General features: G+C 39.2%; 1 protein-coding gene across 1 annotated transcript; it reads right to left on the bottom strand.

Annotated features, from left to right (window-relative positions):
- Positions 1–1,523: 1,523 nt before the first annotated feature.
- On the bottom strand, positions 1,524–17,211 carry cep97 (centrosomal protein 97). The gene is made up of 11 exons (XM_023808005.2): positions 16,921–17,211; positions 16,386–16,528; positions 16,086–16,244; positions 14,732–14,833; positions 14,538–14,651; positions 14,291–14,457; positions 14,051–14,215; positions 13,806–13,969; positions 13,070–13,574; positions 4,161–4,236; positions 1,524–2,739 (listed from the first exon to the last, which is right to left on the bottom strand). Exons 1-11 carry the CDS (start codon positions 16,952–16,954, stop codon positions 2,359–2,361), a joined length of 2,010 nt encoding a protein of 669 aa, XP_023663773.1. The 5' UTR covers positions 16,955–17,211; the 3' UTR covers positions 1,524–2,358.
- Positions 17,212–17,213: the final 2 nt, after the last annotated feature.

The raw sequence follows: 17,213 nt of genomic DNA, 5'->3' as shown, positions 1-17,213 counted from the left end.
TTTCCTACCTTTGCTGCCACACAACACTGCTGCTTCAAATGTTACGGTAATTTCTTTCAAAATTAAATGAGGTGTTATTCATCCATTTATCGTTTTTGTGAAGCAGTAATGACTAGTGTTGTAGTCAAGACCGCCTAAACCGAGACCAAGACATTGCCGAGACCGGAGGGTATCAAGACCAAGACACTGCCGAGACTTGAGGGTACCAAGACCAAGACCAAGTCCAAGACCAAGACTCACTAAGGCGAGACCAAGACCAAGACTGGTCGAGACCAAGACCAAGACCGAAAACAGACTAGGGCTAGAATCGACATCACATTACCCAGATCAACTGTAGAGAAAAAAGGCATTGCTGTAAAGTGTCATTACTCGTTAAATCAAATTCATGCTATCTTTTCAATTATATTGTCCGTATGTCTATATGTCTCTCATTTAAAATCTCCCAGATTTGTCATAGTTACGAGACCTGATGGAAAATAATATTCTCAGCAATCCTCTCCTATAACCATTTTATCAGACCTCGTCAAGGGAAAGAGATGGGATGTACCAGAAAGATGTTCATATTAAGTCTCTTATACCAGGGACAGAGGCCTCGGGTAAGCTATGAATACAGCTATGTAATGATCCTTTGCTTTGAATTGAAGAGAATGAGCCTCCAGATTGACTTGCACCTCCAAGACCGTGCTTTCTAATCAATGTAAAATACCTAATTTATTTGAATTATAACTATGCTATAGACTTCGCGGACATTTTCGGACATTTTTTTGCCGATGTATGATACCATGTGTATGATGTTTGTGGACTGTGAAGCACTGGCAGTGTCCGTGGAGAAAATGTATAAAATGTAACGTTTTTGAAATGGATGCATCTGACTGGTTGCATTTGAATTGAGGCGCGTAATAAATAATGATACTGTTCTGTGAGGATGTGCAGTTTTCTCTTTTTTTCCCCATCCCATCGAGAGACCGCTATGTCCGAGACCAAGACAAGACCGAGACCAAATAGAGTCGAGACCAAGACAAGACCGAGACTAAAGAGTCGAGACCAAGACAAGACCGAGACCACAAAAAATTGGTCTCGAGACCAAGACCGGTCTCGAGAACTACAACACTAGTAATGACATCCATTAAATAATTTTTGACTTAACATTCACAGGTCAAATGTCATTTGCACTCACCCTTCCATTTGCTTCCACTAAGAGGCGTTACTTCAAGTTTGGGGGGATTTTAGAATTTTAGAGCTGCAGAGATCCACCGGTACAATGCCTCTGCAAAGTTTGAGGTAGCTCCATTTTTTACTTCTTGCATTATCGGCTTAACAAAAAAGTGTCTGCAGCAGTGGCAGGCGGGTCCCCCATTGGGGGAATATAAATATTAGCTTTAACATGTAGTTATGCTGTTCATACTGATAAAATTGCATGATACTGAAATTGCAAGTATATTGCACTATAATGTGTAAGGCAAACCATGCATACAAAAACAAGCGAATTACAAAGTGTGGGGTAATTATAACTAACAGCCCAGTTATATGAGTCCCAGGAAGCTTTTATTAAGTCTTTCACACATATCTAACAAACAGTCAAAAAGCAATAGTTAAGAGGGCATTGGCTACACATCAAGCAGGACTCTCCACTGAAGGGCAGGACAGTCCTATCTGGTTATACTTCTCTGAAGGAGAGGGGGTAGTAACAATGGAGCACAAGATTTCATTTGTTCAGATGGAGCAACAAAGTTTTATTATAAAAAAGGTCATGTGAGCAGCTTTAGTGTCTCTACAGAACTTGGTGTACATTAATGACAAGGCTGTGACTAAGTGCAATACCACTGCTTAACACAGATACCCAGTATTCCTGAATATCCCAGAATATCAAAGCTGACAATTTCCTAACATGCAGAAAATGCTGCAGCAATAAGCTCATCATGCAAAGAGGTGCTGTTAGGATAGGAGTACAGCTTGTGCAAAAGGTATTCCTCAGCATGCTGGCATCAGGGGAATCAATGCAGACAAATGGTTGTCTCCATTTACTCCAATCACACACCTTCCTTACTGAGGCCACTTCATACTGCATAAACCTCTAGGCCAGCTACTTATTGCATACAGGAGGCATCTGGCAATTCCTGGAGGTATCGTTATTAAGACACAATTCGTGATTTTTACATGCATTATATATTATAAGACCATCACTGTGAAGACAGAATGCAGCTTTAGAGATGATTGGTCTTTCCAGTCTTGTTTGCAGCAGAGTATAGTTTCAGTTGCAGGACTTCATACAGTCAATATGAATTATGAAATCCACATCAGGTTCCTCGTCAGGGTTATGGGATCTGAAGAAATACCAGCCTTTTTTGTTGCAGGTACTTATAGATTAGGCTGCTCGTCTTGGGGAGCTGGAGATAAGGGTAACCCTCTAATGACGCCGGCCCCCTCACTATTCTGCTCCTCATCCTCACACTGCTGAACAGAGCAGAGGTACTGCTGCAGAAGAATGCAGTCCTGATCCTCGACCTCAGTCTCCACAAAATCTCCAGGCTCGCTGCTTAGGATATCTAGCACTCCATGTGGCAGCCCTGATGACTGAAAGCCCGAGTCAGGCAGGAACAAGGGACCAGGGGCAGCGTAGGGGGATGCAGCACTGCTGCTCTCTGGTGTAGGGTGCTCAATGGCAGTGGGCACAGGCATGCCCCCCAAAGCACCCAGACGCTCCTCCATACTGTGCTGCCATTCCTGCATAGATTGTAGCTGCAAACACACAGAAGACACTAGTCTGTTATTAAGTACAACAATGTCTGTCTATGAATTTATACCCAACCATGACACTATTCCCTATTCTGCTCCCTGTGGTGGAATGTGTCTTCAAACTCTGTCAAACAGCTAAAAATAAGCACATCTTCCTAAAACTTAATCGCACAACAAAAAGCTATGTTAAAATGGCATGCCTTTGTTTAATCCACTATGGTGCCAACTTTATCAAAGAGCTTACAGAATAAGTAGAGATACTCCATTTGATGTTCCACCTACTTATTCCGATTATGATGACGTGATAGCAAAATACATTCAGTAGTTAACTTTGAATTTTGATCTGTTCCTAGGCTAGATATATGCTGTACAATACTTTCTACCAATGCTGGCCTTTGGCAGCACCCACGCAGCCATGCTTCCAGTTTCTGTAACGATTACGAACGTAAACATCTCATACAGTGTTAAACAGCATATAAATAAACTTGTATTCATTTATTTACTTTTCAATTACTGGTATTTAGTTTGCTACAATAATTGTTAATATACTTATTTAGCGACAATAGTTCTTTACTTATATCAATTTTTCAATTCAATCAATATATTCTACTTAGGTTACATTGGAACATAAACCAACAAGCACACGTAGTAACATTTCATATACTCATTTTGACTACTTGTAACTACCTCTCTTTGAAGGGGTGTGTAATCGTGAATGAATGTGTAGAAGAGAAGAGAAATAAAGTGCAAATATACTGATAGTAGAGCTATATCAATACTGCAATTCATTGATATATTCAGTGTGTCATGATTTTTCATTGATATTTTGAACCTTTACATCTATAAATGATTGCAGTACTGGTTATCTTTGGTAAAGTCAAATGTTTCACTTTACAATTTTTTCCAATATTTGCTGATTAAAAATATGCTGTTTGTGTAACGGATGCTATGTGCACTGCAATGCAAAAATGCAGTGAAGTGTTGACTTCTGAAACAATAAGTCAGATCTTTCATTCTAAATGTTTTTCCCCCATATGTGCTATTTTAAAAACAAATGTGTACCTTATGTATGTACAAATAAATGCACTCATCCTTGGCCGAGAAAAGGGTGTTAATGACCGTGAAATAAATTTGGCCTGTTTTAAAATTTTAGTACTTCCATTAATTAAAAAAAAGGCATGTTAACCATCTGGATACAATGATAATATTAATAATGATAATCATAATAACAATAAATCAATATTTATTTATTGATCCCCGTGGGGAAATTGTCTTCACGCCTCCGCTGTCCGCAAAGGGCTGCCACCCCTAAAGCACTGTGACATATTGAATCGTGACACGTATTGGTATCATGATCAGGAATGTACCATAGGCTAGTTGGCAATACCTGGCCCTAATTGGTTATATGATTTTTAAGGACTCACCTGTTTCCACAAAAACTTCACAGCCTCCTCCTGTACCATCCTCTGTAATCTCTCCTCCTCCTGCTGTTTACGTACACTGCATATACAAAATTATTACATACATACACAAATACACACAATAAGTTAGCAACAATTCTTCTGGGAAATGTACCCCAAGTCAGCAGGGGAGTATCACTAAGTCTGTGATAATGACATTCACAAAAGGCTTCTGTACTGCCAGTAGGTTAATTTTGGTTTGCTAAAGAAAAAAATACTTAAGTATAAAGAAATTTGAAACCTTAAGTCCAAATTCATCACAAACAACAAATTTATGGGCTGCCCCGCATACTGTTTGGAGTTCTTGATAAAAATTGCATCAAGAAGCTAGCATTGTAAAATCACTTATTGACAGATGAAAATTACAATGTTCTTGTTACAATGCTAAAAACAAAGTCATGACTATGTTAATATTGTGCCTAGGCTCAAGTGGAAGTATTAGTTACATGTAGCAAAGTAGAAAGATTACACTTTAAAATAATAAAGATACAACATAATAAACATGTATACCCATACCATAGTTGTTTATTACCAGGGATGCACAAAACTGGTGCACAAGTATACATTTACTGGGGCATTTTAACCTTTACACTACTAATGTGTACTTCATTTGCAGTATAAAGTTTAAAATGCATAGTAATTCCTTGTCATAACAGCACAAATGCACGCAATGTTTTGGTCTATGACGTTACTGGGTGACAAGGATTTTTCCGCTGTTATCTTTAGACAACTGTCATGTCTTGCACTGGATGCTAAGGATGACAATAAAAGTTTCTTCCAATATTTTAACTCCAAAAGAGCTCTAAAAGCTGAAATCTCTAATTAGCAGGATAGTAAGGGCCCTTTTAATTGAAAATGAAATTGATATAGTATAGTAAATGAGTTTAATGATTATTTTTCACGGATGTTCACAGTAGAGAACACAAGTAACTTGCCACCAATTAGTACGAATTCAGTGTCGTCTATGACCAATATATGTATAACTGAGGCTGATGTGGTACTAAGCCTAGCTAAACTCAAAATAAATAAAATCGCAGGGCCCTGATGGCATCTTACCTATAGTTTTAAAAGAGATGAGGGATATTATTAGCCAACCTTTAACTCTAATATTCCAGAAATCGTTATCTGCGGGTGTGGTACCTTCAGATTGGGAGCATGCTAATATAACACCCATATTCAAAAAAGGGGATAGAAGTAATCCAGCAAACTATAGGCCAATCAGTTTAACTAGCATTACTGGAAAAATAATGGAAGCTATAATCCAAGTGAAAATGGTAGATTATCTGGATGCAAATAACATTCTGAGGGATGGCCAACATGGATTTAGGAGAGGTAGATCCTGTTTAACGAATCTACTTGAGTTCTTTGAGGAAGCTACAAGTGAAATTGATCACAAAAAGGCCTACGATGTGATCTACTTAGATTTCCAGAAGGCCTTTGATGTTGTCCCCCACAAACAGCTCTTGCTAAAGCTCAAAGCTGCAGGGATTTTAGGAACTGTGGCAGCTTGGATCGAAAACTGGTTAACTGACAGGAAGCAGCGAGTAGTTATTAGAGGCACAATGTCATAGTGGGGTGCCGCAGGGTTCAATTTTAGGACCATTATTGTTCCTAATTTACATTAATGATATTGACACCAATACAGTAAACTGGTTAAATTTGCAGACGACACCAAGGTGGGTGGTGTAGCAGACACTGAACTAGCAGCAGCGAGGCTACAACGGGATCTGGATTTAATTAGCGACTGGGCTGATACTTGGCAGATGAAATTTAACACAGATAAATGTAAGGTAATCCATGCAGGGAGCAGAAATATAAAGTACAGATATTTTATGGGTTCCACTGAAACAAAGGTAGCTGATTACGAGAAAGAACTCTGTGTGTATGTTGATGCTTCCATGTCCCACTCTCGCCAGTGTGGGGAAGCAATAAAAAAGGCCAATAGAATGTTGGGTTATATCTCTAGGTGTGTGGAGTTTAAGTCAAGGGAGGTGATGTTACATTTATATAATTCCTTGGTAAGACCCCACCTAGAATATTGTGTGCAGGTTTGGTCACCATACCTTAAGAAGGACATTGCTGCCTTAGAAAAGGTGCAATGGAGGGCTACGAGAATGATTCCTGGTCTTAAAGGAATGTCTTACGAGGAGAGGTTAGCTGAGCTGAATCTGTTTAGCCTTGAGCAAAGGAGACTAAGGGGGGACATGATCCAGGTCTATAAGATTCTAACGGGTCTGGATGCTGTTCAGCCAAATGGCTATTTCAATATTAGTTTAAATCCTAGAACTCGTGGCCATAAGTGGAAATTAACTGGAGAACATTTTAAAACAAATTTGAGGAAGCACTTCTTTACACAGCGTGTAGTCAGAGTATGGAATAGTCTTCCTGCTAGTGTAGCGGAAGCTAAAACCCTGGGTTCCTTTAAATCAGAGCTAGATAAGATTTTAACAACTATTAGTTAAGTTCTCCCCAAACAAGCTTGATGGGCCGAATGGCCCCCTCTCATTTGTAAATTTCTTATGTTCTTATGTACATGTGGTCCACCGTTGACTGAAATGTTATGCGGCACATGACTGCAGAGATGTTGGTTCTGTGTGAGCCATCACAGTGCCTCACTTTAAACCAGCCAATCAAAGCAGAGCTCATCAATATAGTAATATTTTATTGAGTCCAGCAAACAGGGGAAACAAGTCTGTTGCATTCTAGGGCCAAATAATAGGGTTGTAAATGGGCCTGTAAAACCAATTCTCAGAATTGGAATCAGAATCAGCTTTTATTGTGGGCATTTTTCGACCCAACAGAGTTCCCATACCTTCTACAGTATGTAGGTACCAGAGAACAATTTCAAATACTGTAAAAATGCATTCTATGGCACTCATCTATTCAGAAGACCACAGCACTTTAGTTTCCTCAAAAAATTGGAATTTAACTGGAAACAAGTGATTGGCTGGTAGGAGGCTATTAACTCTATATAACTCAGAGCAGCTATGAACTTGGTGTAAAACTCCACTCCGTATACCTGTGCCTCATTCATTAAATTTTAAATGGTGGGGTTCCTTGGTGGGCATTATCTCTTACTTCTCAGCATGAGAAACACACGGTGTGGTGTGGGTGTGAGCATGTGAACTGTTTGAAATGCATGTCAATGCTTGAGACTTGAGAGCCCTGAAAGACCAAAGGGTTGATTCTCCCATCATACACACGTCAATAAAGCTCTTTAAAAATTGCATACTTAAGCATATACTCCCAAATAAGCACAGACACACCCAACGCACATAAACCAAAAAAGAAGGCGCAGCCATGCAAAAAACTAGAAGAGGGGGTTATGCACTCAGTGATTTTGGCAACAGGTAAAATGTGGAACATGGACTACTGTATTTACATTATGAACCTAATTTAAAATCTATTTTGAAAATGAAATCATGGTGGAAGCCTACTACGCTCATATTTGGTCACTCTCACAAACATGAGAATCCTTCAACAACAAAAAACGAAATGTTAAAGTGAAATACGACATTCGAATTTTGTGCAGAGCCACTGACAGTACCTTATTCGGTACACCAACATTATGTAATCTATAACTCTGATTTAATGATTCCTCAACCATTTTACCCAAATAAAACTGCAACAGTAGTTGCAGAGATCAAAAAACACAAACTAGATAAAATGTTTTTAAATCTTTCAACTTTACTACAAGTAACCCACAGCAGACAATCAATTAGTATAATAAGCTGTATGTTCATATCTTTACTCCACAACTGATTAACTACAAGAGGCAAAAATCAACATTATAGACAATAATGAGTCTGTCCAACAATTTTAGAAGTTGGAGAAAACTGGTGTTACGATAATGAATTCGTAGGAATAACCCATATTGTAAGAACGAATCCATATACAGTGGTACCTCAGTTCTCTAACTCATTAGAACTCAAATTTCTTACGTATTTAAATTTTATTATGTTTTTATTTATGTATTTGTGATTTGTTGTGTTAAGTGACCTTGGGTGTTTTGAAAGGCGCTGAAAATAAAATGTATTATTATTATTATTATTATTATTATTATTATTAATAATAAAAGTCAAACCAATGAGTTTGAAAAAAAATTACCTAGAACTCGATCTGAATCTCAGAAGTCAAACCGTGAACGGCGATCTAAGATAAGTTGTACACGCCGGGAAATGAGTCACGCGGCATGTCTCTCAGCGGAAACATAGAGTAACGCTTCAGTTTAAGCCTCGCATTCGCTGTGATAGCATTGTGCATGTTTACACTAGCTGAATACATATATTTAGACACATTTAGACAATGATAGACAGTAACAGTAATTATTATATAATAAAATACATGTCAAAATAAAGACTTATTATTTTAATATTAATAATAAACCATTAATACATTTAATTATAATAATATTGTCGTGCCGAGCGGAGATGGAACGGAGACAAAGGCGCAGACATCAGGGTATCAGGGAATACAAGGTTTAATTACATGTAAGGCAGGCAAAACGCAGACGGACAATACAATGACCGGACTGGGGAAACAAACTGAAACGTGGACTAAACACACAGGACTAACGACAACAACCAAAAACAGCTGATCACACGGGGATCGGACTATCGGGGCAGGACACATTGTTTTTTTTAACTTTACACATTGTTTGGATACATTTATTTTCTTACTTTATAAATTACTGTTTTGATAAATGTGCTTAGATGTGTTTAGTACAGTATATGCTCTTGTTTTATCCTGTTCATTTTGTGTTTAAATGCTAAAAAAAAAAAACATATTTAGATGTAATTTTTTGGGGCCGGGAACCAATTAATTGGTCTTTCATTATTTCTTATGGGGAAAATTCGATCAGAACTCAAACTTTTTAGGATTCAATCCGGAGTTCTGAACGGATTAAATTCGAGTTCTGAGTTACCACTGTACTTTGACTTTTTCCCTCTTCATTCAGAACAATTCTGTAAACAAGCAAATACAACTTTGACTGGTCAGATGAAACAAAAATGGACCTTACTGGCTATAAACATTCAAGGCGGGTTTGGCGTAAAAAGGATGGCTAACCTTATCCCAATTGTAAAATATCATGGAGGTTCTGTGATGTGGGGCCGTTCTTCCTCCATAGACCCTGGAAAGCTTGTTAGGGTACATGGCACTACAGACTCCATGAAATACCAGGGCATTTAAAAAAAATTGACTGCCTCTGCCAGGAAACAAAAACTGGGCAGTCACTGGATGTTCCAGCAGGCCAATGATCCTAAGCACATGTTCAAAAATGGTTAACTGACCACAGAATCAAGCTTTGGTCAAGGCTATCTCAGTCCCCTGATCTGAACCCTATTGAAAACCTATGGGCTGAGCTGAAGAGGAGAGTGCACAAGAGAGGGCCTAGGACCCTGGATGATCTGGAGAGATTCTGTAAAGAGGAATGGTCTAAGTATTCAGTATTTTCCAACCTAATATGTTGTAGGAGAAGACAAAGTGCTATTATACTGGCAAAGGGAGCTTGTACAAAGTATTAAATGATGTGGTGCCAATAATTGTGCCATATGTGTTTTTGTTCAAAATTTCTTGATGAAGGATTTGTTTTTCTTTGGAAAAAAATTATTGCAATAAGTCGGATTTCTCATTTTTTCAGTGTAAAATGAAACTACTTTAACAAAAGGTGGATTGCTTCTAACTTTTTTTTACAAATCTTTACAAGGGGTGCCAATAATTGTGAAGGGCACTGTATTTATATATAGTGTTCATATAAAATCTTGGGATGTCATCTTAATTTTCTAAAAATGTCGCAAATTTACTGGTTTCAAAACAAGTCCATTGACAAGCAATATTCAACATACAGTCCCATATCTTCTTATTCAGTATCAATTTTTTGACTTACTAATTCGGTTTTCTTCTTGTCCTTTTGCTATTGATTGGAAGCCAATGACTACAATGCAAGGTTATATTAAACACAAATGTCTGGCTTTTGCAAATGTGATATTAATTAAAAGAGTACGCAATGAGAGTTCTTGTCGTCAATAAACATTTTAACTCCTAATAGCTAAAACAGCTGTTTTAGAACTATAATTTGGGTTTCAATTTATTACTACTTGAGATTAATGCTTTACTTAAAAGTACTGGTCGTTTCTAATATGATATATTTATTTTTTGTAAACAAACGAATAAAGCAATGATTCTTGTTACAAAACCAGTAAATTTGCTATACAGGCATTGACAAAAGTCTTGTCACATAAGGACATAGTAACTTAAAAAGGCATATAACTTTATTTCTAATCAATCAATTGTTATGATAAATGGATCAATTTAATGCCAAGGGCGTTCACATTAATAACTGGGTGCAAAATGAAACAGTCAAAAAGTGTCCTGATGTTCACAGCTTGTTAAATTCCATAACACCTGTTTTTGCAAGGACAAAAGTCTTGTCATGTCTTTTAATGATTCAACCAATCACAGATTTGAGGTTCACCTGTGACAAATACTGTAATTAACATAATCCCAGGTGTGTATAAAAAGACCCCCAGCAAACCAGACCTTCACTTGAAGTGCAACCTGACTTCTGACAACATGCCAAAGATTCAACCACAGACCAAGTCTGCTGAAGACGTCAATGTATCCAAACATCAAGTGGAGAGGATTAAAAAAAAGATATGAAGAAACTGGTGATGTTCATGACAAGCCAAGGTCAGGCAGACCACGTAAGACAACTCTTCGAGAGGACCGTTTGTTGCTTCGAAAGTCCAGGGCCAACCCTTTTTCAACTGCAGTAGAGCAACATCAGAACTGGTCACCAGAAACCTCTGTGTCTGCAAGAACAGTTTCTCGAATTCTCGCACGCAGTGGTCTCCATGGCCGAATTAGTGCACAGAAACCAGCATTAATGAGAACACAACAAAAAAAGCGTGATAATTTCCCAAGGGCCACAGCTTGCAGCAAGAATGGACAGTGGCAAAGTGGCAGAAGGTTGATTTTTCTGACGAATCATCCATTGAACTGCATACCAAATGCTGCAAATACTGTAGGAGACCTGTTGGAACCCGCATGGACCCAAGATTCACCCAAAAAACAGTCAAGTTTGGTGGAGGAAAAATGGTTTGGGGTTACATCCAGTATGGGGGTGTTCGAGAGATCTGCAGAATGGATGGCAGCATCAACAGCCTGAGCATCTTGCTGCCCATTACATTCCAAACCATAAGAGGGGGCAAATTCTGCAGCAGGATGGCGCTCCTTGTCATACTTCAGCCTCCACATTGAAGTTCCTGAAACTGACGTGGATCAAGGTGCTCCAGGATTGGCCAGCCCAGTCACCAGACATGAACATTATTCAGCATGTCTGGGGTAGGATGAAAGAGGAGGCTTGGAAGACAAAACCAAAGAATCTAGACCAACTCTGGGAGTCCTACAAGACTGCTTTCTTTGCCATTCCAGATGACTTCATCAACAAGTTATTTCAGTCATTGCCAAGATGTATGGATGCGGTCCTCCAAGCTCATGGAAGTCATACATGTTATTAATTCTTTCTTCCAAGGCATCATGACTTTATGTTCTGATGTTATTGTAGCATGTTTGTGTATTCTAAATAAAGTATATGTATAATTTCTACATTATTTTTGTATATGACAAGACTTTTGTCCAGGCAAAAGTTGACCTTTCTGTCCTAATTACATGACAAAACTCAATGAATGATGAAAAACTTTATTTTGGTATAATAAGCATAATCTAGAGGGCTTTGCCTTTCTTATAAGCAATTTCTGATTCCAACTGATGAGCTACAGGTCAAGTTATTATTTGTTGTTCCTACAACTTGGTTAAGTGACAAGATTTTTGTCAGGCACTGTATTTTACTGAAGCATGCATCCCAAAATGGTCTCAAAAACGGCATTATTGTGTTTGACTGCATAGACAGGCATGACGTAATACAGCCCTTTAGACCACGTAATGAAAAATGCACTTAAGTCAATGACAAAATGTGCTTAAAAGGTCATTTACATATACTGTAGTTTGGGGTCTCTCCATACAAAGTGTGTGAAAAATGACTAAGTGCCCTTAAACCCCACACTTAAGTCAATGAGAGAATATACTTAAGTGCGTGGGAGAATCGACCCTCCAAGTATCTTCTATAGCTGAGCTGACATTTCCTTCCTATACTGCCACAAGGCACTGCTGTTGTATTTTTGTAGAAATTAGTCTATATTGTAGTCAATTTCTTTGAAACCAAGTGTAAATTTTCATCCATATGTTTTTATGAAGCAGTAGTAAGATCAAAATACATTTTCATTTATCACATTCATTAGGTAAAATGCCATCTGTCACTAAGCAGCACTGTTTCAATTTTAGGAAGAACTATCTGAAATTTTATGTTTTACGTTTAAAAAAAAAAATTGAAAAAGATTCTTTAAATACCTTTTCAGTTATTGCTGTAAAAATACCTAGTGTCAAAACTGTTATTTTCTTTGATATCACTATGTAATGCTGCTTCAATATTGTGGTGTCTGTCTCAAAATTTAATCACTTCCAGATTTAACTAGGGGCTGGACTAACCTAAGCAGCATGGGGCACAGAACTGTGGTACACACTGGATGGGATGTCAGACCATCAAAGAGCACACATACACTCACATGCCCAGTCATATACTATGGGCAAATTAATAAAGCCAAATCCACCTGCACTGAAGTTCTTTCCTCGGCTCAAGAGGACAGTCTGCATGTATCTGCTCCTATACTATATTACTTAAATAGACTTGTGCTCTTGTTAATTTAAGTGCTTTAGAGCAACTGGGTTGCAAAATCAAAGAAGATTGATAGTGAAATCGTACTGCTTTGCGAGTAAGAGAAACTTCTCTCTAATAAAAAAAAAAATTTGCTCACCATTCCAGCTCGGCCGAAAGGAAGGTAATGTGTTCTTGCATCCTGCGCAGTCGGATCTCAGCCCGGACCTCTCTAGCCTGCAGATGGTGCCGTCGGGTCCAGTAGCCACGCCACCATGCTTGGATCTTCAGCGCAGCTTCTGCAGCCTCACAACGTTGTGCTTGTTGCACGCTTACTTCCACGACGGTGCAATCTGAGCAGTCACCTAGGACCAGCTCTTTTTCAGGTTCTGTGTAAGGATACCCCTGGCCAGTCCCTGCGCCTGTGCTTTCAGCAGCTAAGGAGTCAGACTTATCCAGCTCTTTCTTTGTGGATGGCATGGTCACAGGTGGGTGCAGTAAGGCAGTGTCAGAGGAGAGTAGGCTGAAGCTGAGCTTATCCTCATCCGTTTGCACATCCTCCAGGTACAGTGTCTCCCCGCAAGATGCGGGGGCGGGACCACAAGGGGCTATACTGTAGGAATGATCACCTGCCACCCATGTGTTCACCTTTAAAGCTGGCTCAGCTGAAGACAAGTACACAAAGACACAAACACAGAAAGAGAAGAATAAAGAGATTCTTGTTGAACTTATGCAGATATATAAAAGACAAAAAAAAAAACAATCAGAAGCTTTCATGCAAATAACAGCCTTTGTGGAATTCACAAAAAAAAAAAAACACTACAGCATGTACATAGAGATTGACAGAAACTTATTGCTTGTTTTATAGGATTGAGCAGGACTGCTGTCACACACACCTATCTGCTTCCTGGACACCCCTGCCTCAGGTGTGGCTAGCCTATCCTTCAGCCCAGACTGCTGGGCATGGCGAGGGTGCTGCTGCTCTACATCCAGCTGCATGGGTCGTGCTGGGTTCTGGGATACTCTCTGGGTCTGCTGCAGCAGCTGACTTTGATGAAGCCTATGGTATAAACACACAACATTCTGGGATACCATCACATTACACCATAAGCATGGCATTCTGGGATCCACACTCACTCACCTCTGTTTGCTAAGAATTTTCTCCAGTTTAGCATCCTCTGCAGACTGGAGTGCAGAGGCAGAGGTGAGGGGGCAGACAGAAGCCAGGTACTGTACCAGCTGCACATGCTGCCCAGGCCGGAACAAGCGACCTTTACCCTGACTGTAGAGCCACTCTGCTTTTAGCCTTAAATAAAGAGCAGAGCAATTGTGTACTGGTGTACAGGTATATGGAACAGTATGGCCATTTACAGACATTTACCCTTCTTTCTGTGACACTATGTATCCATCCAGGATCTTCAGACTCAGGCACCAGCTGATGACGTATGGCCGGCAGTCGTATCCAGGCAAGGATGGTGTGGACAACACACAGGGATTACTCATGACAGACAACTGTTCCAGCTCTGGAAGGGATGCCAAGTAGGACACCTTAAAGGGCCAAAGTATACAAAGTGATTGAGTGAGGGGCAGAAAATTACTTAAGTAACATGCCTGAGTGTCTCTGTTACCTCATTAAGGTCTCTGATCTCATTTTCAGCGAGGGAGAGAACATGGAGGCTGGGAGGCAGGTGGGCCGGGCCAGTGCGTAGTGTAGTGATGATATTCCCATGCAAGAGGAGTGTCTATGGTACATATGACATGTCAAACACAGACCGTGCCCAGACTATGGGTTTCTTTCAGACAACGAGCACTGCCTCCTGACCTTCAAAATGGAGAGCTTGGAAAGGTCACCGATTTGAGAGATGTTGTTGTCAGAAAGGTCTAGGTGCTGAAGTACTGAGCAGTTGCTGAGCTGATCCATGACCTAAAACATGGTTGTCAAAGCAGGGTCACACACAGGGGTACAATATACTGTGGGTGTCACATAAGCTATGTTCACATTACAAGCCTCATTGTTCAATTCCGATTTTTTTCCTCAGATCGAATTTGCCTTAACAGCAGTGGTGGAGGAAGTACTGAAGCTTAGTACTTAAGTAAAAGTACAAATATCCTGCAAAATATGTACTCAAGTAAAAGTAGAAGTGCTACATCAATAATCTTACTTAAGTGAAAGTACTAAGTATTTACTTTTAAATTTACTTTAAAGTATTTTTTTAAGTAAAAGTACTCACACAATGGTTTGTCTCAACATCTGGGGTGTGCCATTTTGTAAAAGAATAGTAGATATACTGACTTACGCCTCTACCGATGTCATTGCTCGTAATAATTACAAGGAACTATACAGTATATGTGTATTGGAAAGTTTGGTGTGCTTATTGTGCGTTCACTCTGCAATACTGTGTGTACCCTAACTTAGAATTATGTGGATGACAAGTTATCTACTAGGTATTACCCACTAATATTAAGATAAACCATGTTGAATGGGTCCATGTTGAATGTCTCGTCTTCTTGAAATCAAGCCAGTCTACCAGCTCCTGCTGCTAATTGACGCACGCTCTGCCATCATTGGAGCTAATAAAGCCACCTGATTGGTAGGAAATGGCAAACAATGCCAGAACGCAATAGGCTATTTTTTCATGCAAGATTTTGAGGAAATTGTGTTCATAAAATGTAACGACTAACGGCATAAATTGTAGAAATGTAGTGGAGTAGAAAGTACAGATAGTTGCCGCAAAATGTAATGGAGTAAAATTAAAAGTATGCATTATTATTTTTACTTAAGTAAAGTACAGATACGTAAAAATGTACTTAAGTACAGTAACGAAGTACAAATACTTTGTTATATTCCACCACTGCTTAACAGTTTACATTCGCAATTACATGTGACCTGTATCTAACTGTAATGTGAACGCATCTGTTCTCCAAAATGGCACACATGTACACACTGATACATTTTGTCACAGTTGTAGCTCTCTGTTGGTGCTGACTGATGACGACAGAGCTCAGTGCCTGTGTACATATCCGATCTAGGACCACATATTGCAAGTGACTCAAATATGGTTTGAAAAGATCAGATTTCTGTGTACAAATAGCTCTGAAAATATCAAATGTGTGTCATGTTAAGGCAAAAAATTTGATTTGAATGTAGCCTTAATCATATGGTATAGTACCATTACCTTGATATTGTTCCCAGCCAGGTTGAGCCATTCCAGATGCACCAAATCCTTCAGTCCCTCAATATAACCAATGCTGTTGTTGGGCAGGTTTAGCACCCTGAGTTCAGTCAGGCGGGACACACCCATCACCCGGACAAGCCGGTTATTGGCCACAGAGAGCTGCCACATAACAGTGGAAAGCGGTTGACAGTGAAAAGCAGGAACACAATCAGCACTACCACAAGAAATGTCCCTCTAGCCCAGTTTAACAAAAATGGGCCTGTAACCCCCACAGCCAGATCAGCATCCTCAGACCAGTACCTGCTGAAGCCTGTGACTCTTGTCCAGGTGCTCCAGCTTTATGATATGATTGTGGTCCAGGATAAGTGTGTGGGTGTCCTCCTGACATGGAAAATTTGGCTCCAGCTTTTGAAGGCCCTGAGCTGAGAAGTCAAGTGTGGGGCCTGATGAAAGCAGACAAAATTAGATTGTTCACTACCAGACCTAATTAAGTATGACCCAAAGACTATAGTTAAGCAGAAAAAAAACTCTGATCAATATACCGTTTAGGTTTTGGTGAAAACATTTTATACTACATAATTCTTATTAATTTAACAGTTTACATATCTTTCTCTATAGAACATACAAGGTTCTGACAATATACCTGACTGTGACCCTCTCATTAAAGATAACATGCCTAATAATGTTTCCATGGTATACAAAATATGTTGCCCACCACAGATTTACTTGCCCACCAATGCATCAGAATCTACGCTCGTTGTCAAGTTGCCATAAAATAGCACGGTAACGGTATATTTATAGGACAATTCCCAAAACCAGAGACCATGATACTCACCACTGTTGTCTGGAGTTAGACTTGATACTCCCATGTTTATACAAGTTCCGTCGATGATTCGTTACAAAGAAATGCTTGCCTCGGTCAATATTGTTATTGACTATTGTTTAACGACTCGGTGGCACAAACGGAACTCTTCGGTATGTAATCTGAAACGTAAAATGCCCAGCTGCTTATCTACCTCAAAACACGTAAAAAAAAAAAAAAAAACATTCGCACTTTAGCCGATTTACCCATTTCATATAGAATAAACAGATCCTTTTCAAAAACAGCCGGATATATATATATATTTT

The sequence above is a fragment of the Paramormyrops kingsleyae genome, chromosome 16 (genome assembly GCF_048594095.1).
Source record: "Paramormyrops kingsleyae isolate MSU_618 chromosome 16, PKINGS_0.4, whole genome shotgun sequence".
In the NCBI taxonomy this organism is placed as follows: domain Eukaryota; kingdom Metazoa; phylum Chordata; class Actinopteri; order Osteoglossiformes; family Mormyridae; genus Paramormyrops; species Paramormyrops kingsleyae.
Note: the sequence above shows the minus strand (reverse complement) of the source record. Positions and strands in the feature narration are given on the sequence as shown.